Genomic DNA, 26163 nt, shown 5'->3' on the forward strand with positions numbered 1-26163 from the left:
ATTGGCCTACCTCAGCAGCAGGACGCAAGCAGACACCAAAGTGTAGGCCAGCAGGGTTCCAATTGACATCAAATCAACCAAGGCTCTCAGGTCGAATAGAAACGCCATGATAGCTGTAGGCCAGAACTCATGTTGTAAAAGATCATTCTAATGTATGTTTGCATGTACTATACAGGTAGGTCCACAGTTATAGTCTTTGTAATTATGTTATTTGCATGATTAGAACTTTCAACAATATCGCTGATCGGTCTAGTGCCAATTAAGGATTGAAAGGACATGCACGTACACACATGAACATGCCAATTCTGTTGCAGAACCAAAGAGTGAACGAAGGAGATGACTATTCAATTTGACCTTACATATGAGTGACCCAATTGGACAAAAAACAAACAAACAGATAACTACCAGCTACATTGCTGTTTGTTATCGCCATAACATATAAAGATCCACCCATCTTAAATAGGATCATTATCTGGCAGCATCACAGTTGTAAACACTGTGATGTCTGGCAATTATCCAAAATAATCCACAATATAACATCATATGTGATCAACACTACACTATTGAAAACTATCTGGTTATTTTAGGTCATGTTATTTAATAAGCTACTCCTATTAAGTAGAATAAATATCTGGGTAACATTGCAGCCCTTTAAAACAATACGATACCATCTTGACAGCCTGTTTCATTCTTGTTTGGGCACTCTTTGGGCATTCTTGTTTGGGCACCTCAGTGCAGGATAAGATTTTCTGGTCAGAATATTAAGCTATAAGACACTGTACCATAATTTTAGAAGTCTATTGTTTTAAATATAAAATGTAATTTAGGATACATGTAAGCTTTTCCCTAATACTATAATTGAAGCTATTATTAATATTTACTGGACAGTGATAATAGGACCATGAGTGAGTACATCATCCCATGTGTCATTTCTAAACCTACTGCATGGAAAGTTCAAGGCCACATGATAAGGAGCTGTAAAAACATGAGAACCTGGGATTGTTGGTCTAACCCTCACTGCATGTCCTGCTCTTCCAGACAGATGCAGTAATGCCACAGTTTATAGAGCTAAAGCTGGGAAACTCCATCACACTCTATTTATTATTGTAGAATAGAAATTCTAAAAGAGATTAAAATAAACTATAAGGAATTCCATTGGGTAGATTAGTGACTACAGTATGGTGGCCCTATACTGCTCCCAGCCATCATTACTGCCCTATGCTTGGAATGGCTCTACAGATAGGCAAGCCTGGGCAAGAGTGTGGTTTCTTTCAGTGGAATAAATCCTGAGACACTAATGTAGATCAGTAACTGAACACATCAACATTTTTCTCAGTAAATATATTTGTAATTGGGATATTGTAATGAAATTTTCACCAAATGTCAGCAACAGCCCATGCAATCCACACGATCAAAGAAATCAAACCATATACAGTATGTCCATAAATTATGTTGTGTGTAATAATGTGAAATGACACAGGGAAAAAGTATTGAAAGGGAGGTGCAAAAAAGCATGGAAAGCCAAGACACCAGCTGAAGTCTATCAGTAATTAGAAAGCAATCCTGCCCCTTGTCAGTGCAAATTAATATAAGCTGGTTCAGTTCCAACTGATGGTCTATAAAAAGGTGTCTCATTACCAGAGTGTCACACAAGAAACATCTCATGATGGGTAAAAGCAAAGAGCTCTCTCAAGACCTTTGCAATCTTATTGTTGCAAAACATATTGATGACATTGGTTGCAGAAGGATTTTTAAACTTCTGAACGTTCCAGTGAGCACTGTTGGGGCCATAATCTGGAAGTGGAAAGAACATCATTTCACCATAAACCGGCCACGACCAGGAGATCCTCGCAAGATTTCTAACAGAGGAGTGAAAATAATTACCAGAAGAGTTGTCCAAGATCCAAGGACCACTTGTGGAGAGCTTCAGAAAGACCTTAATTAGCACTCAACTGCCATGGCCTGTATGCACGCTCACCACGCAAGACTCCATTGCTGAAGAAAAAGCATGTTGAAGCTCGTTTAAAGTTTACTGCACAACATTTGGACAAGCCTGTGAAATACTGGGAGAATATAGTTTGGTCAGATGAGACCAAAATTAAACTCTTTGGATGCCATAAAACACACCATGTTTGGAGGAGAAATGGCACTGCACATTACCCCAAAACACCATACCAACAGTGACGTTTGGAGGTGGGAACATCATGGTGTGTGGCTGCTTTTCAGCATACGGTACTGGCATACTTCATGAGATTGAAGGAAGGATAAATGGAAAAATGTACCAAGACATTCTTGGTAAAAATCTGCTGCCATCTACCAGGATGCTGAAGATGAAAGGAGGGTGGACCTTTCAGCAAGACAATGATCCGAAACACACAGCCAAGGACGCTCTCAATTAGTTTCAGAGAAAGAAAATAAAACTGCTAGAATGGCCCAGACAATCACCTGACATGAATCCAATTGAAAATCTATGGAAAGAACTAAAGATCAGAGTTAATAGAAGAGGTCAACAGAACCTTCAAATTTGAAGACTGTGTGGAAGAATGGGCCCAAATCACACCTGAGCAATGCATGCGACTAGTTTCTCCATACAGGAAGCGTCTTGAAGCTGTCATTACCAACAAAGGCTTTTGTATGAAGTATTAAATAAATATCAGTAAGAGTGTTCAATACTTCTTCCCTGTATCTTTTCACATTATTACACATAACTTAGTTTATGGACATCTATGGTTTGATTTCTTTGCATCTATGGATTGCATGGGTTGTTGCTGACGGGAAGCAGTCGGGAAGCCGGCGGTCGGGATTCCCTATGTCTAATCCCGGCAAAGGTTAAATGACAGGCGTCGAAATCTCGATGCCTGTCATGTTACCTACGCCGGGAGCCCGGCATCTCGATCGAAGGTAAACCGGGCGCCGGGCGTGGACAGCCGCGGAGGGGAGGGATAGGTTCAGGGCTCCTGTGGGGGGGGGGGGGGTTAGGTCTAGGCTAGGGGAAGGGGGGGTTAGGGATAGGCAACCCCGGGGAGAGGTTAGGGTTAGGCACCCCCCCGGGAGACTTAGGTTTAGGAAGCGGGGAAGAAGGGGTTAGGTTTAGGCACTTAGAGGGGGGATTAGGGTTAGGCACTGGGGGGGCTAGGGTTAGGTACCCCTAAGGGAGGGTTAGGGTTAGGGGTGTTAGGTTAGTTTATACTTACCTTACTGCAATCGAGATCGGGCTGCCGCTGTCGGTAAATCATACCGATCCCATTGCTGACATTTGGTGAAAATGTAATTACAATAGCCCCATTACAAATATATTTACTGAGAAAAATGTTGATGTGTTCAATACTTATTTTACCCGCTATATAAATATATATATATATACATATATATATATATATATATATATATATACTGTGTGTATATATATATATATATATATATATATATACACAGTATATATATATATATATATATATATATATATATATATATATATATACACCAAGTGGATCATCACTGCACCCGGTGCCCTCACAATACAGTAGGATCCGCATATAACCAGATATGGTAAGGCACTCGTGGCTTCAATAAAGCGCAGTATGCTCCAACGTTTTAAAGCCTTTACTTTATGACAAAGTAAAGATTGATGACAATTAAAAACTTTCAAATGTCTCCTTTAGTATAGTGTGCAGTTACGATCTATGTCCCTTTTTTTTCTATATACTGGTTCAAGGTACGGGTGTGCAAAAGGAGCCTTCAGATACCTGTTTTATCCAATTGTTTGTTGAGGTGTTGGGGATTGTAATTACAGTATATCCTGTTTGTTCATTTATATTCTCCAACATGCTGTTATACTGTATGTCATTGTCAATGCTGCGTTTATTTTATTCCTTGTCTGCAACATTTATTGTGTATTTTTCTTTTGTAGATTTAGATTTTTTTATTAAATTCAATAAAAAAGACTCCATTTAAAAAAAAAAAAGACTTTCAAATGTTCTAACATACTGCCTGTGTATGCACTTTATTGAAGCCTCTGTTATAACAAAATAAGACTGGAGGTTGTGTAGTCTTAAATGTGTTGCACTATTATTGTATCCTGACAATCAGTCAGTAATACAGACATGTTATACAGGTTGAATCTCCCATATCCAAATATTCCGAAATACGGAATATTCCGAAATACACAAACTTTGTTTAAAGCACAAATTATTAAAAATATAGTATAAAATTACCTTCAGGCTCTGTGTATAAGGTGTATATGAAACATAAATGAATTTCATGTATGTACACAAACTTTTTTTGATGCACAAAATTATTAAAAATATAGTATAAAATGACCTTCAGGCTATGTGTATAAGGTGTATATAAAACATAAAATCATTCTGTGTTTAGATTTGGGTTCCATTCCCAAGATATTTAATTATTTTATGCAAATATTCCAAATTACGGAGTATTCCGATATCCAAAATACCCCTGGTCCCAAGCATTTTGGATATGGGAGACTCAACCTGTACTGATGTCTGGGTCACTCATATTTGCCTTTTCAGTGTTTTTTACAGAGATTGTTAAGCAGAGAAGTTGGAGAGTTCCATGGTCAAGAAGAAAACAGAAATAATAATTAAAAATATGAATAAAAATGCACCTGCGACTACGCCCGATGCCATGGTGGCAACCACTGGACTCTGGCGGCTGCTGAGCCGAGACAGTGGTCGGAAGAGTAACCCATCTCTGGCCATGGCGAAGAGGATCCGTGGCATGGGGAACATGGCTCCCAGGAGGCTATGAAACAAAACAGGATACACAAGGTGACAACACATCTATTTGTTGTCACTGAAAAAAAAATAAAAGTTGTGTAAGAATAGCAAACCCTGGTAGAACAACTAACCAACTCCTTCATTGCTTGCTTGACCATCATTTATGTACATCCTTCTTACACTATACACTCCGTTTACAACAATGACCATTCTTTTACTTCAGACAGTGATTGACTTTGTCCTCGCAGGACACTATAATCTGTCTGACCAGCTGCAATACACCGTGTGTCCATTAGGTGTCCTATTTACTTCTGTAGTCTCATGGCTTTCACTGCAGTTAAACTAACCAATAGCTAGGTGGCCTTCTGCAAAATACTATAGCCGTGTGTAATATTTACAGGATCTAGACAACAATGTAGCAAGAATTAAAAGAAAATTAAAAAAAAGATTTAATCTTTTTATTTTGCCAATTAAATTTTAACTATTATAATGAACAGGGGTCAAGAGTTTGAGGGCTGTATTCAGAGGCGGCCGTACGGTCTACGACCGCACGGCCGCCTCGATGTTTATCTAGTGCGCATGCGCACGAGGGAGCCGGCTCCTTCGTGCGCATGTGTGAGACCCGCTACGACCAACAGCGCTGGTCGTAGCGGGTCTCTTTTCAAAGGGGGCGAGCTGTCGATGTTGATTGACAGCTCGCCCCATTTGGAAGGCGGGCCGGGGGGGTGGCAGCCCAAACTGAGGCATTCCCATGGGAACGCCTACAGTTTGGGGGAGGCCCCACTGACATCACTAGTGATGTCAGTGGAGAGCTTCCGGCTCTGACAGAGCCAGAAGCTCTCCGGGGCTTACGACAAGTGAGACCCTACCCTAGGGTCTCGTCGTAAGCCCCGATGGTCGCGATGGTCAATGACCATCGCGACCATCACCCTAGCGGTCGTTAGAGCTGTGGGTGTTAACCCACAGCCTAACGACCGAAACAGAGGCGGCCGGTCAGGATGCAAGCGGCCGCCCAGTTTCTGAGCGACCGCTTGCATCCTCCGACCGCCTCTGAATGAGGCCCTGAGTCTTCTACATATCCTACATATCCTAAAAAACTTATACTGATATACTTATATACAGCACAAAAATACCTATGTAAAGCAAATCATGCATACAAGAGTCCTTTGAGGCCCTGCATAGATGATATGTGGAGAAAGATGCATAATTAGAGATTTCTTTCATAATTACTCCAGTGTTGCCAATCTAGTTAAATAACCATCACCCACAGTGCAGATGGTTGTGAAGAGCCCCCAGTGCTTTATAGAACAGCACAGATAACCTCTGGGGAGATGGTGGGGTAACGTTGTTTTTATGCAGCAACGATGCTCTGACCAATCTGGGTAAGGGGGATGGGGAGAGATTTATCAAAGCTTGGAGAGAGATAAAGTACCAACCGATCAGCTTCTGGCATTTTTCAAACACGGCCTGTAAAATGACAGCAGCTGATTGGTTGGTATTTTATCTCTTTCCAATCTTTCTCCAAGCTCTGACAAATCTCCCCCTGGGACTGGTTTTTCACTGTAGCTGGAGCAACTCACCATCTACCCGTTACGGTGCAAACCAGCCCAGGCACCCAGGAGGGGAGATCAACCTCCCGTATCACATCTACTTTGCAATGAACTGTTCACAAACTTCATTAACAAATGTTACATATGTGCCAGTGAGTTTGTATATATATATATTTTAGGTAGAGGTTTAATTTTGCAGTGGCCCAGTCACATTACTGCCCAGCAGGTGAGCCATATTATCCCTGCGCACTGGTCTCTACACTATCCCAGTACAAAGTTCTATGCATTAGGTTTGTGAAGTGAAACCCTCCCTGTGAGATCTGATGCCAGTACACTGTGGCTTTCCAGCAGCTACAAGACCCACCATGACTTGTGATCCCACAATTGCTGGACAGTCACCTGCTGCTTAAGGAAATGCCTCCGTGAACACATTACAAGGATGACAGTTGGACTGGAGGAAACAGCAGGGAGATCAGTTTAAATGGAGAAGGTGTGAGCCAAAACTGGACACAAGGGAATAATTGACAGTAGTGGAGGAGGATAACAGGCCTGGAGACCGAGGGGATGAGTGATTGGAGAACAGCTGTGGATGACTATTGAATTATATGAAGTGTTCCATCCAGACACAGTGTGGACTGGCTAATAGTAAAGGTAACTGTGGATCTGGCTAAGAATGGTATGAATGAGAGGGAAGGTTGGAGGTGTCTAGGTGAGTGCACATCAGGGTTGAGTGTGAGTTGAGCAAGATGGGGGAACAAAGAATAACTTAAGAATGGTGAGAAGTGATCTGGAACCATATAAGGAGCATGGCTGAGTGAGTTCAGGCTGAGGAAGCTGGAGACCAGATCTAGCACAAGGAGTGCTGGAGACCATGCCCATCACAGGGAGTGCTGGGGATCAGACCCCCCAAAGGGGTGGTGGAGACCAGGCCCACCACAGTGAGTGCTGGAGATCAGACCCACCACAGGGAGTGCTGGAGATCAGACATACTGTAGCACAGAGAGTGCTGGAGACCAGACCCACCACAGGGAGTGCTGGAGATCAGACATACTGTAGCACAGAGAGTGCTGGAGACCAGACCCACCACAGGGAGTGCTGGAGATCAGACATACTGTAGCACAGAGAGTGCTGGAGACCAGACCCACCACAGGGAGTGCTGGAGATCAGACATACTGTAGCACAGAGAGTGCTGGAGACCAGACCCACCACAGGGAGTGCTGGAGACCAGACATAATGTAGCACAGGAAGTGCTGAAGACCAGACCCAGGTCCAACACAGGGAGTGCTGGGGACCAGACCCAGCACAGGGAGTGTTGGAGACCAGACCCAGGACAGGGTGTGCTGGAGACCAGACCCAGCACAGGGAGTGTTTGAGACCAGGCCCACCACAGGGAGTGCTGGAGACCAGACCCAGCACAGGGAGTACTTGAGACCAGGTCCACCACAGGGAGTGCTGGAGACCAGACCCAGCACAGGGTTGCTCAAGACCAGACCCACCACAGGGAGTGCTGGAGACCAGACCCAGCACAGGGAGTACTTGAGACCAGGCCCACCACAGGGAGTGCTGGAGACCAGACCCAGCACAGGGAGTGCTTGAGACCAGGCCCACCACAGGGAGTGCTGGAGACCACTTTCACCAAAGGGAGTGCTGGAGATACAGACATACAGTACTGTAGCACAGGGAATGCTGGATAGCAGACATAGCACATGGAATTCTGGAGACCAGACCCAGTTCAGGGAGTGCTGGAGACCAGACATACTGTAGCACAGGGAGTGCTGGGGACCAGGCCCACCACAGGGAGTGCCGAAGACCAGGCCCACCACAAGGAGTGCTGGAGACCAAACATACTGTGGCATTGGAAATGCTGGAGATCAGACCCAGCATAGGGAGTTGAATTCATGGTGATCACAGGAGGCACAATGAGGTTGCGAGGCACTACGTAGGTATGGATGATAGTGATTAGGACACTGGATGAAGTAATGATAATTACAGGTTGGTGTGGACAGTGCACAGTTGTAGCTAAGCACAGAGCACATGCTGTCAGCTAGAAGATTGACAAACTGCAAGACAATACCAGACAATACCATTGCATGTGTAAGGCCCGAGTTTGGTGATTGGATGTCAAGGGGAAAACCATAGCCACAGCATAGTGCCCATGACATCCCCTGAAGTCAACTTTGTATTTTGTATTATAATAAGTCATGGAAAGGAAGAGACAAATTATTAAATGACAAGAAAAAGACAAGTTCAGGTAAGAAATGATACATTGTATAACATGTTCCAAAACCAGTCAATCAGCTAGAGATGAGCCAGGACTCTTTGCACAGTAGTAGTGATTGATGTAATATAGAATTTAATGCTACACATATTATTACAGCATGTGATTAATGATGATCCAAGAGAAGTAACAGGATTTTCCATCTTACCTTGTGGTCAAGGCACAGAGGGATCCGACTGCCACAATGAATTTGGCTACACTCCACCCAACATATTCAAAAGCAGATGGCAGCGGACTCTCGGAACCCAGGAGGTAATACGGCATCATTAGCGTCAGAGAGGCGGAAACTCCAAAATATGCCAGAAAACATATGGTCAGGGACACGACTATTCCCAGTGGTATAGCTCGCTGCGGGTTCTTCACCTCCTCTCCTGGAAACCAGTATGTCCATGTTAATTAACACACATCTCCACAGTCACATGGATCTTTATTACCCTTATAATGCATTCTCATCAGCCACCCCCCTTTCCCGAATGTTATGTATATTTATATATAAAGTATATACCTGTGGTGGCAATGCAGTCAAATCCAACAAAGGCGTAAAAGCAGGTTGCGGCTCCCGCTATAGTGCCGCTAAAACCAAACGGCATGAATCCGCCGACTCCAAAGGTGCCCGTTATATTGCCACCTGCAGAATGATTACTGTTGGTATGATGGTTAAAACATGTTTTTCAATAAAACAGCATTATTCCCAAAGCGAATACAACTTTCTATGGGCCTTATGTAGCTGACTGCGAGATGCAAGCACTGCTGCAATGCCAGCAGGCCAACCCCTATTTTTAATGCTTTGTCTTTAAAAATATTGGTGTTTTTTTTTTTTTTTTTTTTTGATGTTTTTTTTTTTTAAAAAGGGGCTAACTCGCCGGATTCGGGCCCATGCCTGCATCTCGTAGGCTACTGTATAAGCCCATATATGTGCTTTGGTATTAGTGTTTATTTAATGGTGTCAGATTAGTTTGTTATTAATCACTGAATATTTTTCCTTGCATCACACTTACAAGGCATCATGAGCGTAATGTGGAAATACCAGTGTAATATTTAATTATTGTACTATAATTTAAAATTAAATTCCCACACAGTTTGTTAAGCCTTAATAATACACATACACTTTTAAAATTATTATAATTACATTTTGCTGCGGAATTGATCGTATCAATCTTTCTAAAGAGGACAAGTGTAAAAGTTGCCAGTACAATAACCTACGGTAGCTATCATAAGCGCACAGACAAAGGAGCATATGTTTGAAACTCTGGAAAGTGATAAAGTGGGAAGTGATAAACAACCAACCAATCGGCTCCTAACAGACATTTTTCAAACACAGCCTGTGACATTATTATTACCAGTTATTTATATAGTGCACACATATTCCGCAGCGCTTTACAGAGAGACATGACAGTAAAGCATAATTGCCGACATTAGGCTCCCTCCTTCCGGGAGGGGGCTGAATGTCAGCTTACAGCGGGGAGCGTGGCCGCACTATAACGCCGTTGCGGGGGTGTGGCCAGTGCGGGCCATGGGTGTGGCCGCGAGATCGCGTCATCGCGGCTCCGCCCCCTCATCACAATGCGAATCGCGTCACCGGGCCTCCCCGCTGCAGGGGTTTCCCTAGTAACTCTGCAGGGGGGTAGGGAGGGATGGCGGCTTGTGGGAGGCTTGCCTGCCTTCGCGGGGGGCCGGGAGCGGCACCCGAAAATCGGGAGGCTCCCGGCCAAATCGGGAGGGTAGGCAAGCCTGCAGTAAAAGCGGATACACACTGGAAGATATGCTCCATGAGCGATATCATCTAGTGAGTGCTCAATGTCGTTAACGATACCGTTCAGTGTCGGCACCCGCCCTCATCTCCGCACTGGAGGAACCAGCCGATATCGTCACGTTGCCCTGCAAGTACGGGCAATGAAAGATATCGTCAACGACCAGTGGGAGTGCGCATCGTTGGTCGTTGACGGCATACACACTGGCCGATATATAGTGAACGATTGAACAATAATGTTATCGTTCAATAGTACAAAATATCGGCTAGTGTGTACATGGCTTTAGGAGCTGAGTGGCTGGACGTTTATCACTCTCCACTTTATCACTTTCCAGAGCTTCATACATCTGCCCCAAAGCCCCTGAGTGTTCACTTTGTTGCTAATGAATGAACTATCTCAGTGGTTCTCAAACTCGGTCCTCAGGACCCCACACAGCTCATGTTTTCCAGGTCACCCAGCAGGTGCACAGGTGTATTCATTACTCACTGACACATTTTTAAAACATCCACAGGTGGTGCTAATTATTTCACTTGTGATTCTGTGAGGAGACCTGGAAAACATGCACTGTTTGGGGTACGAATTTGAGAACCTGCGAACTATCTTAAACCACAAACACATAACATAAACACTGTAATATATATTTCATCAAATAAAGAGACAGAGATTTGGCAAAGAATAAATTAACACTTATTTCTCAAAAATCAGGAAGATTGTGGGGATGGTGGCGGACCAATCAGAAACAGCAATACAGACCATACAAACAAACATTTGCTGGTGTACCAGCCCTTTTAGGATGCCCTCCTAGTATCTGTCTGGAAAGGCCAGTCTGCATCACCAGACTATGGGGTATATGTACAATACTACGGTTTGGAGAGTGATAAAGTGGATGCAGATAAAGTGCCAGCCAATCAGCTCCTAACTGTCATTTTTCAAACACAGCTTGTAACATGACAGTTAGCAGCGGATTTGTTTGTACTGTATCTCTCTCCACTGTATCTCTCCCCAAGGCTTAGTACACAGATCCCTTTATCTCCATTCACTTTTCCTCTCTCCAAATCTTAGTACATAGGGGGATTCATGAAAGCTTGGAGAGTGAAGTGAGATAAAGAACCAACCAATCAGTTGCTAACTGTCACTTTACAGGCTGTGTTTGAAAAATATCAGTTAGAAGCTGATTGGTTGGTCTATTATCTTTTACAATTTTATCTCTCTCCAAGCTTTCATGAATACCCCCCATAGAACCAAAACTTTAAAACAACTAAATTAATCTGAGCTATTTCACTCCGCCACCTACAATTCCATCTAATCACTCTGAAAGCAAAACAAAAAAACATACAAACAATAGGGAGGGAGGAAGGGGGGAGGGGGTAGATTCCAGAATACAAAAATGGAGAAGCAGGTTACCTATATAATCTACAGCTCAGGTTCTCAAACTCGGTCCTCAGGACCACAAACTGTGCATGTTTTCCAGGTCTCCTCACAGAGGGCCTTATTTATCAACAAGTTTTATCACTCACAACGAGTGACAAACTCATTGCGGATTATAAATGGTGCTCCAGCCAATCATCTCCCAACTGCACCATTTATAATACATAGCAAGTTTTAGCACTCGTTGTGAGTGATGATATTCGTTGATAAATAAGGCCCAGAATCACAAGTGAAATAATTATCTCCATCTGTGGATCTTTTAAAACGTGTCAGTGAGTAATGACTGCACCTGTGCGCCTGCTGGGTGACCTGAAAAATGTGAGCTGCGTGGGGTCCTGAGGACAGAGTTTGCGAACCACTGATCTACAGTATAATGTAAGGCTCCACCCACTAACACCCATTAATCAAACATACCTCACCACGTGTCATAATATAACAAATTTTATTACACCACTCGAGACGCGGTTCAAATCCCGACTGCGGAAGTCCGACAGGAGGAGATCCCAACGAGGGGAAGGTAAGTACCCTAACCCTCTATTTGTGGTGCCAAACCCTAACCTCCCAGGGGGAGTACCTAACATATAACGTCCCCCTGGTGGTGCCTAACCCTAACCCCCCCTTCCGGCACCCTAAACCTAAGGCTCCCGGGGGGATGCCTAACCCTAACCCACCCCAGTGGTGCCTAACCCTAACCCACCCTTCTCCGCAGCCTAACTCTAACACTCCAGGGGGGTGCATAACCCTAATTTCCCCCCGGGGTGCCTAAACCTAAGGCCCCCCTTCCCCGGGAGCATAACGATACTTACCCGTCCGTGGACGTTCGGGATTCCGGTGGTTCGTGATGCAGATGCCGGTACCCTGATCTCATTCGGGATATCGGCGACGGCATTATGCTGGGTGTCGGGATTCCGCCATGGTTATACTGTCGGCCGGCATCCTGTCCACAGGCAGTATCACTACATCCCTAGCTAATCACCCAGCTATCCTTTTAGAGAAGATACTATAGAAATGATAGCTGCAATCTGATTGGTTGCTATGGGCAACTTCTCCACTTGTCCTCTATAGAGGTAAAAATTTATGTTTTTATTGCACTGTTAAGCGGAGATTATAATTCTTACTTACGGCCAAAGTGTGGTAAATATGGTGCCTTAATCTAACTTTATAGAGTAAAGTGGCATTTTCTCAAAATAAAAAATAGAACAAACAACCTACAGTGACAGTAATTATGTTGGTTGAGCAGGTTTTATGGCAGTGAGTAGGGAAGGAGGAAGGTTCGTAAATGCCCCAAACTAGTATTTCGTATCTGTTTTACTCCTTAACTTTTCGGAGGCATTTCAATCCGTGTGAACATACTGATTATATAACCTGGCCACAGGATGTTCCAGTCTCACTGATATATAGGAGCTAAAAATTAAATACAAAAACAGGTGCTCTTCTTATCCTATCTCAATACTGTATGCCTATGCCGAAAAATAGATTATATGTTGGGTCCACTGCTAGAAACTAACAATAGGCAGCCTGTGCCTGTGCCATTACTGGTAACAATGCTAACGAGTACTTTCTATAGCTAACATATAGAAATTCCACATAGCGCTATAACCAATATCTGTGCAGATTACTCCACATTAGTTACTTCTGCTGGATCTGGTGCTGAAGCAGCAGTCCCTATATTTGTTCCAGATTATTACTCAGATTATTACTCAGCCTGCACTGGCTGCTATATTAGCACAGGGCTGCGTAAGTGTTATAGGACTGGGAATGACCCCATCTTCTGTGACTTCATAATTCCATCAGGGGGGGAGGCATCAAACTTTGGAGAAAGATAAAGTGAAGTTTTCCATAGCAGCCAATCAGCTTCTATCTTTCATTTATAGAACTTACAGGCAGTATTCAAATAGCGGCGAAAACGGCAAACAGACGAAAATGGAGAAAAAAAACTGGAGAAAAGTTTTCATTATCCCAGACCAGGAGAAAAAAAAATGCAAAATGCCTATTTTTGGCTAGAAATGTGGGGATTTCTTTCAGAACCCTTTGGACACCCCCCGTAATGATAAATTATCCCCAAGAAATTTAGTAACTTGCGTACTATGGCAAAAAGCAACCAAGCAACAGTTTGGGTGAAAAAAAAAACATTGAAATTGAAAATGGTTTGAACATTTTGCATCAGATTTTTCAGGGGGGGGGGGGCGGTATGGATGTGTGAAGTGTTTTAAACATCGCACGTGATCGCAGCAGACGTTTTGTTAACAATGTTTAACGACACGAAAATATACTTGCACCCATTTTAACGTACCCCCAATTTACGTGGAACAGTATTTTCCAGAAAATAAAATAACTTTCTATCATTTTCAACTATTTTTTTCACCCAAAATTTGTGCTGCCTTTTTTTTGCCAAAGTACACAACTTCCGATACATTTTTGGGGCAATTTTTTATTAGGGGGGGTGTGTCCAAAGGGTTCTAAAAGAAATCCCCACATTTTTATCCAAAAATAGAGAGTTTTCTAATTGAATATGGCCCATGATCTATAAAAGTGCAGAAGATGATTGGCTGCTATGAGCAACTTCTCAACCTTATCTCTCTCCAAGGGGCTTATTCATCATACCTTAAAAATCGATGGAGGTAATTAGGTTTAGAACTTGCATGGAGTTCTACCTAATTACCGGAGGAATTCATCATTCCTCCTCTCCATAAGTATCTATTCTGAAAAGCTGTCATTTTTGCGATGACAGTTTTTGGGAAATAGATACTTTTCCCTCTACTCTAACTTACCGCAGCTGGAATCCGTGCTGTGCATGTGCTGTTACATTCGTAAACTCAGCGCATACGCAGCACTACCTACAGCGGCGGTAAGTTTGCGTGCTGCCCCCCAAGCCCCTCCGCTCACCTCCCCCCCCGTCCTGCACTTCCCTGCCCCCGCAGCAGCCTCCGGCTCCATCCTGCTGGTCTGACACGTGGTCTCCCAGCACACCATAGAGAAGAAAAAAAAAACGTTTTTTTTTTCTAAACTTTATTGTGTTCTGCTGGGAGAACACAGTGTGCGAGCAACCACCGGAGCCAGAGGTCGGACCAGAGCGCCGAAGGGAGCTGCAGAGCACCTGTCCAGCTGACCGCACGTAAGTCTCACCTGCTATCCGCCACCTCACAGTGGAAAATACATAATTTTCGGAATTTGATGAATACCATAATTTCCATATTAGTATGGAGAGTGTGGAAATTAACGCAGGGGGACTTTGCACAGGAGATAACACTGATATCTCCTTGCTAAGTGTCATCATGAATACTAAAATAACGTTATTTAAGGAAAATGTCCTTAAAAACTTTATTTTAGTATTGATGAATAGGCCTCCAAGTCTTGATACAACTCCCCTTAAGTGAGAAACATACTGTAAAGGACTTTGCATCCCTAATGTGGGTCGACCGATTGGTGTGATGTTACACGGATAAGACTGTATTTTTTATGATTATAGACAAGAAACGCGAATAGTACCTCATGCGCCAAATGGCGTCACTTAGCTCTTCCTTGGTGATCTCCCAGTTTCTCAGGTCACCCTTAACGAACCCGCTGACGATAACAAACACTAGGACTATTATGTTGATGGTCGTGAAAACTTTGTTCACGGTGGTTGATTCTTTGACACCAAAGGACAGAAGGCCTGGGAAGCAAGACGTGACAGCCACACTTTGTATTACATGGACATACTAACCTAATTTGCAATTTAGACCACCGATTCCCAACATTAATTGTCATGCAGGTTAGAGTTTTGCTTAGCATCAACCCATTCAGGAGTACAAGTCTGTAAGCTTGTAACTCACATTCTACTGCCTCAGTTAAGCAGACCCTTATGGCCCCCCCCCCAAAAGACCAAATGTTTATTTTACCCATGGTGGTCGTAGCCCCGCCCCCTTGCGGCATTATGCCACGATTCGCAGGTCTATGGTGAGGGGGCGGATCATCCACTCCCACAGACCAGTGAATCGCGGGATTATGCAGCGGGGGCAGAGCCTAATGATGGAAACTGCTCAGCCCCACCCACATTAACAACCTGCTGCAGCATGTTAGGATACGACCCCAAAGTAAGTGAAAGTGTGTCTGTGAACATACAGTATATACAAATTTATATAAGTGCAGGTGTGTATGTATGTTCCTATGTAAGTGTGGGTGTGTATGTATGTACCTATGTAAGTGTGGGTGTGTATGTATGTTCCTATGTAAGTGTGGGTGTGTATGTATGTTCCTATGTAAGTGTGGGTGTGTATGTATGTTCCTATGTAAGTGTGGGTGGGTATGTATGTTCATATGTAAGTGTGAGTGTGTATGTATGTTCCTATGTAAGTGTGGGTGTGTATGTATGTTCCTATGTAAGTGTGGGTGTGTATGTATGTTCATATGTAAGTGTGAGTGTGTATGTATGTTCCTATGTAAGTGTGGGTATGTACAGTATGTTCCTATGTAAGTGTGAGTGTGTATGTATGTTCCTATGTAAGTGCGGGTGTGTATGTATGTTCCTATGTAAGTGTGGGTGTGTATGTATGTTCCTATGTAAGTGTGGGTGTGTATGTATGTTCCTATGTAATTGTGGGTGTGAATGTATGTACCTATGTAAGTGTGGGTGTGTATGTACAGTATGTTCCTATGTAAGTGTGGGTGTGTATGTATGTTCCTATGTAATATATGCATGTGCTTTACTATATATATATATATATATATATTAGGGGTGAGCGGGTTCGGATTTCTGAAATCCGAACCCCCCCGAGCCCCCCCGATCCGAGGCCGATCCGAGTCAGGCTCGACTTTTCCCGCCTGACTCGGATCTGAAAACGTCATCATCCCGCCTTCCGAGTCTCGCGGGTTTTGGATCCTATATAAGGTACCCGCGTCGGCGCCATTTTCTCACTCGGCTGTGGACAGTGAAGAGGGAAGGTGGGAGTTAGGGCTGGCTGGGCTGTGTAGTGTAGTGTAGTGCAGAGTAGTGTTGTGCTGTGCTGTGCTGCGCTGTGCTGCTGTTGTCCACTACTTCAAAGTCCATAGGGGCTGGCTGGACTGTGTTGTGCAGTCAGTTCTCCATAGGGGCTGTGTCCACTCCAAAGTCCTGTGCAGTGTCCCAGTCCTAAAGGGGTGCTGTAGTGTTGTCCAGGGGGTGCTCTGTCCATCAGGGGTGCTCCCCCCAAGTGCTAAAAAAATTATATTTTTTGTGTGTTTGTGAATTGTGTGCGCAGTAGCCGCACATGCATCAACAAAGTAGTGCCAAGCGTGCGCCTGTGTCATAAGTAAAGGGCCAGCTGGCTTGACCGTTAAAGGGTGCTGCAACCCCCAAAGTACACTCCAGTCCAAATGAAAAAAAAAATTATTTTCTGTGTTTGTGAATTGTGTGCGCAGTAGCCGCACGTGCATCAACAAAGTAGTGCCAAGCGTGCGCCTGTGTCATAAGTAAAGGGCCGGCTGGCTTGACCGTTAAAGGGTGCTGTAACCCCCAAAGTACACTCCAAACCAAAAAAAAAATATTTTCTGTGTTTTTGAATTGTGTGCGCAGTAGCCGCACGTGCATCAACAAAGTAGTGCCAAGCGTGCGCCTGTGTCATAAGTAAAGGGCCGGCTGGCTTGACCGTTAAAGGGTGCTGTAACCCCCAAAGTACACTCCAGTCCAAACCCAAAAAAAATTTATTTTCTGTGTTTGTGAATTCTGTGCGCAGTAGCCGCACGTGCATCAACAAAGTAGTGCCAAGCGTGCGCCTGTGTCATAAGTAAAGGGCCGGCTGGCTTGACCGTTAAAGGGTGCTGTAACCCCCAAAGTACACTCCAGTCCAAACGAAAAAAAAAAATATTTTCTGTGTTTGTGAATTGTGTGTGCAGTAGCCGCACGTGCATCAACAAAGTAGTGCCAAGCGTGCGCCTGTGTCATAAGTAAAGGGCCGGCTGGCTTGACCGTTAAAGGGTGCTGTAACCCCCAAAGTACACTCCAGTCCAAACCAAAAAAAAAATTATTTTCTGTGTTTGTGAATTGTGTGCGCAGTAGCCGCACGTGCATCAACAAAGTAGTGCCAAGCGTGCGCCTGTGTCATAAGTAAAGGGCCGGCTGGCTTGACCGTTAAAGGGTGCTGTAACCCCCAAAGTACACTCCAGTCCAATCCAAAAAAAAAATTATTTTCTGTGTTTGTGAATTGTGTGCGCAGTAGCCGCACGTGCATCAACAAATTAGTGCCAAGCGTGCGCCTGTGTCATAAGTAATGGGCCGGCTGGCTTGACCGTTAAAGGGTGCTGTAACCCCTAAAGTACACTCCAGTCCAAACGAAAAAAAATAATATTTTCTGTGTTTGTGAATTGTGTGCGCAGTAGCCGCACGTGCATCAACAAAGTAGTGCCAAGCGTGCACCTGTGTCATAAGTAAAGGGCCGGCTGGCTTGACCGTTAAAGGGTGCTGTAACCCCCAAAGTACACTCCAGTCCAAACCAAAAAAAAAATTATTTTCTGTGTTTGTGAATTGTGTGCGCAGTAGCCGCACGTGCATCAACAAAGTAGTGCCAAGCGTGCGCCTGTGTCATAAGTAAAGGGCCGGCTGGCTTGACCGTTAAAGGGTGCTGTAACCCCCATAGTACACTCCAGTCCAAACCAAAAAAAAAAATATTTTCTGTGTTTGTGAATTGTGTGCGCAGTAGCCGCATGTGCATCAACAAAGTAGTGCCAAGCGTGTGCCTGTGTCATAAGTAAAGGGCCGGCTGGCTTGACCGTTAAAGGGTGCTGTAACCCCAAAAGTACACTCCAAACCAAAAAAATATATATTTTCTGTGTTTGTGACTTGTGTGCACTGTGGCTGCACGTGCATCAACAAAGGAGCAGCGCCAAGCATGCGCCTGTGTCCCATAAGTAAAGAGCCGGCTGGCTCATTTCTTAAAGGGTGGTGTAACCCACAAAGTGCACTACTCTCCAGCAAAAATAAAAAAATATTTTCTGCGTTTGTGTGCGCTTTAGCCGCACGTATATATCAATATAACATAAATGGAGGACCAAACTTTCTCCGATAAAAATAAAATAGGGAAAGATCAAGAACCACTTCCTCCTAGTGCTATTGCTGCTGCTGGGAGTTGTTCATCATCCCAGAGAGGAAGTAGGAACATCACTACTTTTACTAAACAATTGACCCTCCAACAGTCCCTAGCGATGAGGATGAAGTACGACAGCAGTCATCCTGAAGCAAAACGTATAACTGAGGCCTTGACTGCTGTGTTGGTGTTAGACGTGCGTCCGGTATCCGCCATTAGTGCAGTGGGATTTAGACAATTGATGGAGGTAGTGTGTCCCCGGTTCCAAATCCCGTCTAGATTCCACCTGCATCCTCAAAGCAGCAGCGACAAGCGTGCGTCTGTCTGTTAAAGGGTGGTGACACCCTCAAAGTGTGCTACACAAACAATAAAAATATTGTTCTTTTTTTTTCGGTCTTTGTGAAATGTGTGGGCTGTAGCCGCACCTGCATCCTTAAAGCAGCAGCGAAAAGCATGCGTCTGTCTGTTAAAGGGTGGTGACACCCTCAAAGTGTGCTACACAAACAATTAAAATATTGTTCTTTTTTTTTCTGTCTTTGTGAAATGTGTGGGCTGTAGCCGCACCTGCATTCTTAAAGCAGCAGCGACAAGCGTGCGTCTGTCTGTTAAAGGGTGGTGACACCCTCAAAGTGTGCTACACAAACAATAAAAATATTGTTCTTTTTTTTCTGTCTTTGTGAATTGTGTGGGCTGTAGCCGCACTTGCATCCTCAAAGCAGCAGTGACAAGCGTGCGTCTGTCTGTTAAAGGGTGGTGACACCCTCAAAGTGTGCTACACAAACAATAAAAATATTATTCTTTTTTTTTTTGTCTTTGTGAATTGTGTGGGCTGTAGCCGCACTTGCATCCTCAAAGCAGCAGCGACAAGCGTGTGTCTGTCTGTTAAAGGGTGGTGTAACCCTCAAAGTGCTCCAAAAAATAAAAAACTATTTTTTTAATGTGTTTGTGACTTGTGTGCGATGTAGCCGCACGTGCATCAACATAGTAGCAGCGCCAAGCGTGCGCCTGTCAAGGGCTGGTTTGGACATCTGGTCCGGACTGAAGGACGTGCCAACAATTTCTGACAAGTCTACTGTCACTGCATATGATACTGTCCTCAAAGCAGCAGCGACAAGCATGCGTCTGTCTGTTAAAGGGTGGTGACACCCTCAAAGTGTGCTACACAAACAATAAAAATATTGTTCTTTTTTTTCTGTCTTTGTGAATTGTGTGGGCTGTAGCCGCACTTGCATCCTCAAAGCAGCAGTGACAAGCGTGCGTCTGTCTGTTAAAGGGTGGTGACACCCTCAAAGTGTGCTACACAAACAATAAAAATATTGTTCTTTTTTTTCTGTCTTTGTGAATTGTGTGGGCTGTAGCCGCACTTGCATCCTCAAAGCAGCAGCGACAAGCGTGCGTCTGTCTGTTAAGGGTGGTGTAACCCTCAAAGTGCTCCAAAAAATAAAAAACTATTTTTTTAATGTGTTTGTGACTTCTGTGCGATGTAGCTGCACGTGCATCAACATAGTAGCAGCGCCAAGTGTGCGCCTGTGTCATAAGTCAAGGGCTGGTGTGGACATCTGGTCCGGACTGAAGGACGTGCCAACAATTTCTGACAAGTCTACTGTCACTGCATATGATACTGTCCTCAAAGCAGCAGCGACAAGCGTGCGTCTGTCTGTTAAAGGGTGGTGACACCCTCAAAGTGTGCTACACAAACAATAAAAATATTGTTCTTTTTTTTTCTGTCTTTGTGAATTGTGTGGGCTGTAGCCGCACTTGCATCCTCAAAGCAGCAGCGACAAGCGTGCGTCTGTCTGTTAAAGGGTGGTGTAACTCTCAAAGTGCTCCAAAAAATAAAAAACTATTTTTTTAATGTGTTTGTGACTTGTGTGCGATGTAGCCGCACTTGCATCCTCAAAGCAGCAGCGACAAGCGTGCGCCTGTCTGTTAAAGGGTGGTGACACCCTCAAAGTATGCTACACAAACAATAAAAATATTCTTCTTCTTTTTTCTGTCTTTGTGAATTGTGTGGGCTGTAGCTGCACTTGCATCCTCAAAGCAGCAGCGACAAGCGTGCGTCTGTCTGTTAAAGGGTGGTGACACCCTCAAAGTGTGCTACACAAACAATAAAAATATTGTTCTTTTTTTTCGGTCTTTGTGAAATGTGTGGGCTGTAGCCGCACTTGCATCCTTAAAGCAGCAGCGACAAGCGTGCGTCTGTCTGTTAAAGGGTGGTGACACCCTCAAAGTGTGCTACACAAACAATAAAAATATTGTTCTTTTTCTTTCTGTCTTTGTGAATTGTGTGGGCTGTAGCCGCACTTGCATCCTCAAAGCAGCAGCGACAAGCGTGCGTCTGTCTGTTAAAGGGTGGTGTAACTCTCAAAGTGCTCCAAAAAATAAAAAACTATTTTTTTAATGTGTTTGTGACTTGTGTGCGATGTAGCCGCACTTGCATCCTCAAAGCAGCAGCGACAAGCGTGCATCTGTCTGTTAAAGGGTGGTGACACCCTCAAAGTGTGCTACACAAACAATAAAAATATTCTTCTTTTTTCTGTCTTTGTGAATTGTGTGGGCTGTAGCCACACCTGCATCCTTAAAGCAGCAGCGACAAGCGTGCGTCTGTCTGTTAAAGGGTGGTGACACCCTCAAAGTGTGCTACACAAACAATTAAAATATTGTTCTTTTTTTTTCGGTCTTTGTGAAATGTGTGTGCTGTAGCCGCACCTGCATCCTTAAAGCAGCAGCGACAAGCGTGCGTCTGTCTGTTAAAGGGTGGTGACACCCTCAAAGTGTGCTACACAAACAATAAAAATATTATTCTTTTTTTTTTTGTCTTTGTGAATTGTGTGGGCTGTAGCCGCACTTGCATCCTCAAAGCAGCAGCGACAAGCGTGTGTCTGTCTGTTAAAGGGTGGTGTAACCCTCAAAGTGCTCCAAAAAATAAAAAACTATTTTTTTAATGTGTTTGTGACTTGTGTGCGATGTAGCCGCACGTGCATCAACATAGTAGCAGCGCCAAGTGTGCGCCAAGCGTGCGCCTGTCAAGGGCTGGTTTGGACATCTGGTCCGGACTGAAGGACGTGCCAACAATTTCTGACAAGTCTACTGTCACTGCATATGATACTGTCCTCAAAGCAGCAGCGACAAGCATGCGTCTGTCTGTTAAAGGGTGGTGACACCCTCAAAGTGTGCTACACAAACAATAAAAATATTGTTCTTTTTTTTTCTGTCTTTGTGAATTGTGTGGGCTGTAGCCGCACTTGCATCCTCAAAGCAGCAGTGACAAGCGTGCGTCTGTCTGTTAAAGGGTGGTGACACCCTCAAAGTGTGCTACACAAACAATAAAAATATTGTTCTTTTTTTTCTGTCTTTGTGAATTGTGTGGGCTGTAGCCGCACTTGCATCCTCAAAGCAGCAGCGACAAGCGTGCGTCTGTCTGTTAAGGGTGGTGTAACCCTCAAAGTGCTCCAAAAAATAAAAAACTATTTTTTTAATGTGTTTGTGACTTCTGTGCGATGTAGCTGCACGTGCATCAACATAGTAGCAGCGCCAAGCGTGCGCCTGTGTCATAAGTCAAGGGCTGGTGTGGACATCTGGTCCGGACTGAAGGACGTGCCAACAATTTCTGACAAGTCTACTGTCACTGCATATGATACTGTCCTCAAAGCAGCAGCGACAAGCGTGCGTCTGTCTGTTAAAGGGTGGTGACACCCTCAAAGTATGCTACACAAACAATAAAAATATTCTTCTTCTTTTTTCTGTCTTTGTGAATTGTGTGGGCTGTAGCCGCACTTGCATCCTCAAAGCAGCAGCGACAAGCGTGCGTCTGTCTGTTAAAGGGTGGTGACACCCTCAAAGTGTGCTACACAAACAATAAAAATATTGTTCTTTTTTTTCGGTCTTTGTGAAATGTGTGGGCTGTAGCCGCACTTGCATCCTTAAAGCAGCAGCGACAAGCGTGCGTCTGTCTGTTAAAGGGTGGTGACACCCTCAAAGTGTGCTACACAAACAATAAAAATATTGTTCTTTTTCTTTCTGTCTTTGTGAATTGTGTGGGCTGTAGCCGCACTTGCATCCTCAAAGCAGCAGCGACAAGCGTGCGTCTGTCTGTTAAAGGGTGGTGTAACTCTCAAAGTGCTCCAAAAAATAAAAAACTATTTTTTTAATGTGTTTGTGACTTGTGTGCGATGTAGCCGCACTTGCATCCTCAAAGCAGCAGCGACAAGCGTGCATCTGTCTGTTAAAGGGTGGTGACACCCTCAAAGTGTGCTACACAAACAATAAAAATATTCTTCTTTTTTCTGTCTTTGTGAATTGTGTGGGCTGTAGCCACACCTGCATCCTTAAAGCAGCAGCGACAAGCGTGCGTCTGTCTGTTAAAGGGTGGTGACACCCTCAAAGTGTGCTACACAAACAATTAAAATATTGTTCTTTTTTTTTCGGTCTTTGTGAAATGTGTGTGCTGTAGCCGCACCTGCATCCTTAAAGCAGCAGCGACAAGCGTGCGTCTGTCTGTTAAAGGGTGGTGACACCCTCAAAGTGTGCTACACAAACAATAAAAATATTGTTCTTTTTTTTTCGGTCTTTGTGAAATGTGTGGGCTGTAGCCGCACCTGCATCCTTAAAGCAGCAGCGACAAGCATGCGTCTGTCTGTTAAAGGGTGGTGACACCCTCAAAGTGTGCTACACAAACAATAAAAATATTGTTCTTTTTCTTTCTGTCTTTGTGAATTGTGTGGGCTGTAGCCGCACTTGCATCCTCAAAGCAGCAGCGACAAGCGTGCGTCTGTCTGTTAAAGGGTGGTGTAACTCTCAAAGTGCTCCAAAAAATAAAAAACTATTTTTTTAATGTGTTTGTGACTTGTGTGCGATGTAGCCGCACTTGCATCCTCAAAGCAGCAGCGACAAGCGTGCATCTGTCTGTTAAAGGGTGGTGACACCCTCAAAGTGTGCTACACAAACAATAAAAATATTCTTCTTTTTTCTGTCTTTGTGAATTGTGTGGGCTGTAGCCGCACCTGCATCCTTAAAGCAGCAGCGACAAGCGTGCGTCTGTCTGTTAAAGGGTGGTGACACCCTCAAAGTGTGCTACACAAACAATTAAAATATTGTTCTTTTTTTTTCGGTCTTTGTGAAATGTGTGTGCTGTAGCCGCACCTGCATCCTTAAAGCAGCAGCGACAAGCGTGCGTCTGTCTGTTAAAGGGTGGTGACACCCTCAAAGTGTGCTACACAAACAATAAAAATATTGTTCTTTTTTTTTCGGTCTTTGTGAAATGTGTGGGCTGTAGCCGCATCTGCATCCTTAAAGCAGCAGCGACAAGCGTGCGTCTGTCTGTTAAAGGGTGGTGACACCCTCAAAGTGTGCTACACAAACAATAAAAATATTGTTCTTTTTCTTTCTGTCTTTGTGAATTGTGTGGGCTGTAGCCGCACTTGCATCCTCAAAGCAGCAGCGACAAGCGTGCGTCTGTCTGTTAAAGGGTGGTGTAACTCTCAAAGTGCTCCAAAAAATAAAAAACTATTTTTTTAATGTGTTTGTGACTTGTGTGCGATGTAGCCGCACTTGCATCCTCAAAGCAGCAGCGACAAGCATGCATCTGTCTGTTAAAGGGTGGTGACACCCTCAAAGTGTGCTACACAAACAATAAAAATATTCTTCTTTTTTCTGTCTTTGTGAATTGTGTGGGCTGTAGCCGCACCTGCATCCTTAAAGCAGCAGCGACACGCGTGCATCTGTCTGTTAAAGGGTGGTGACACCCTCAAAGTGTGCTACACAAACAATAAAAATATTGTTCTTTTTCTTTCTGTCTTTGTGAATTGTGTGGGCTGTAGCCGCACTTGCATCCTCAAAGCAGCAGCGACAAGCGTGCGTCTGTCTGTTAAAGGGTGGTGTAACTCTCAAAGTGCTCCAAAAAATAAGAAACTATTTTTTTAATGTGTTTGTGACTTGTGTGCGATGTAGCCGCACTTGCATCCTCAAAGCAGCAGCGACAAGCATGCATCTGTCTGTTAAAGGGTGGTGACACCCTCAAAGTGTGCTACACAAACAATAAAAATATTCTTCTTTTTTCTGTCTTTGTGAATTGTGTGGGCTGTAGCCGCACCTGCATCCTTAAAGCAGCAGCGACACGCGTGCATCTGTCTGTTAAAGGGTGGTGACACCCTCAAAGTGTGCTACACAAACAATAAAAATATTGTTCTTTTTCTTTCTGTCTTTGTGAATTGTGTGGGCTGTAGCCGCACTTGCATCCTCAAAGCAGCAGCGACAAGCGTGCGTCTGTCTGTTAAAGGGTGGTGTAACTCTCAAAGTGCTCCAAAAAATAAAAAACTATTTTTTTAATGTGTTTGTGACTTGTGTGCGATGTAGCCGCACTTGCATCCTCAAAGCAGCAGCGACAAGCGTGCATCTGTCTGTTAAAGGGTGGTGACACCCTCAAAGTGTGCTACACAAACAATAAAAATATTCTTCTTTTTTCTGTCTTTGTGAATTGTGTGGGCTGTAGCCGCACCTGCATCCTTAAAGCAGCAGCGACAAGCGTGCGTCTGTCTGTTAAAGGGTGGTGACACCCTCAAAGTGTGCTACACAAACAATTAAAATATTGTTCTTTTTTTTTCGGTCTTTGTGAAATGTGTGTGCTGTAGCCGCACCTGCATCCTTAAAGCAGCAGCGACAAGCGTGCGTCTGTCTGTTAAAGGGTGGTGACACCCTCAAAGTGTGCTACACAAACAATAAAAATATAATTTTTTTTTTCTGTCCTTGTGAATTGTGTGGGCTGTAGCCGCACTTGCATCCTCAAAGCAGCAGCGACAAGCGTGCGTCTGTCTGTTAAAGGATTACATCGGTGACAGCATCCAAGTAGGCATGTCAGACAGTCCGTACCTGTACTGGCAGGAAAAAGAAGCAATTTGGAGGTCCCTGTACAAACTGGCTCTATTTTACCTGAGTTGCCCCCCCTCCAGTGTGTACTCCGAAAGAGTGTTTAGTGCAGCCGGGAACCTTGTCAGCGAAAGGCGTAGGAGGTTGCTTCCACAAAATGTGGAGAAGATGATGTTCATAAAATGAATTATCAACTCTTCCAGGGAGACCAGCCTCCAGAACGTACAGAGGGACCTGTGGTTCCAGCAGGGACAAATTAATACTCTGTGAGGATGAGGATGTACACACTGAAGAGGGTGAGGAATCGGTGGATGAGGAGGATGAGGATGACATCTTGCCTCCGTGGAGCCAGTTTGTGCAGGGACAGATTAATTGCCAGCTTGTTTTGTGGGGGCCCAAACGAACCAATCATTTCAGCCACAGTTGTGTGGCAGACCCTGGCGCTGAAATGATTGGTTTGTTAAAGTGTGCATGTCCTGTTTATACAACATAAGGGTGGGTGGGAGGGCCCAAGGA

At 44.2% G+C, this 26163-nt stretch overlaps 1 protein-coding gene across 4 annotated transcripts in view; it reads right to left on the reverse strand.

Moving 5' to 3' along the window:
- Positions 1-26163, reverse strand: part of LOC148517666 (cationic amino acid transporter 2-like) — a 57589-nt gene that overhangs the window by 7937 nt on the left and 23489 nt on the right. For 2 of the 4 annotated variants that reach the window (XM_088478339.1, XM_088478338.1), the window contains exons 4-8: positions 15233-15398; positions 9070-9206; positions 8713-8935; positions 4625-4761; positions 11-113 (exon numbers count right to left, since the gene is read on the reverse strand). In XM_088478339.1, coding sequence (XP_088334465.1) covers positions 11-113; positions 4625-4761; positions 8713-8935; positions 9070-9206; positions 15233-15398 — 766 coding nt within the window. The remainder of the gene's footprint in view (positions 1-10; positions 114-4624; positions 4762-8712; positions 8936-9069; positions 9207-15232; positions 15399-26163) is intronic. The other 2 variants (XM_088478340.1, XM_088478341.1) reach the window with 2 other exon arrangements.

The sequence above is a fragment of the Taudactylus pleione genome, unplaced genomic scaffold (assembly GCF_031769625.1).
Source record: "Taudactylus pleione unplaced genomic scaffold, aTauple2 ptg000212l, whole genome shotgun sequence".
Taxonomy (NCBI): Eukaryota; Metazoa; Chordata; class Amphibia; order Anura; family Myobatrachidae; genus Taudactylus; species Taudactylus pleione.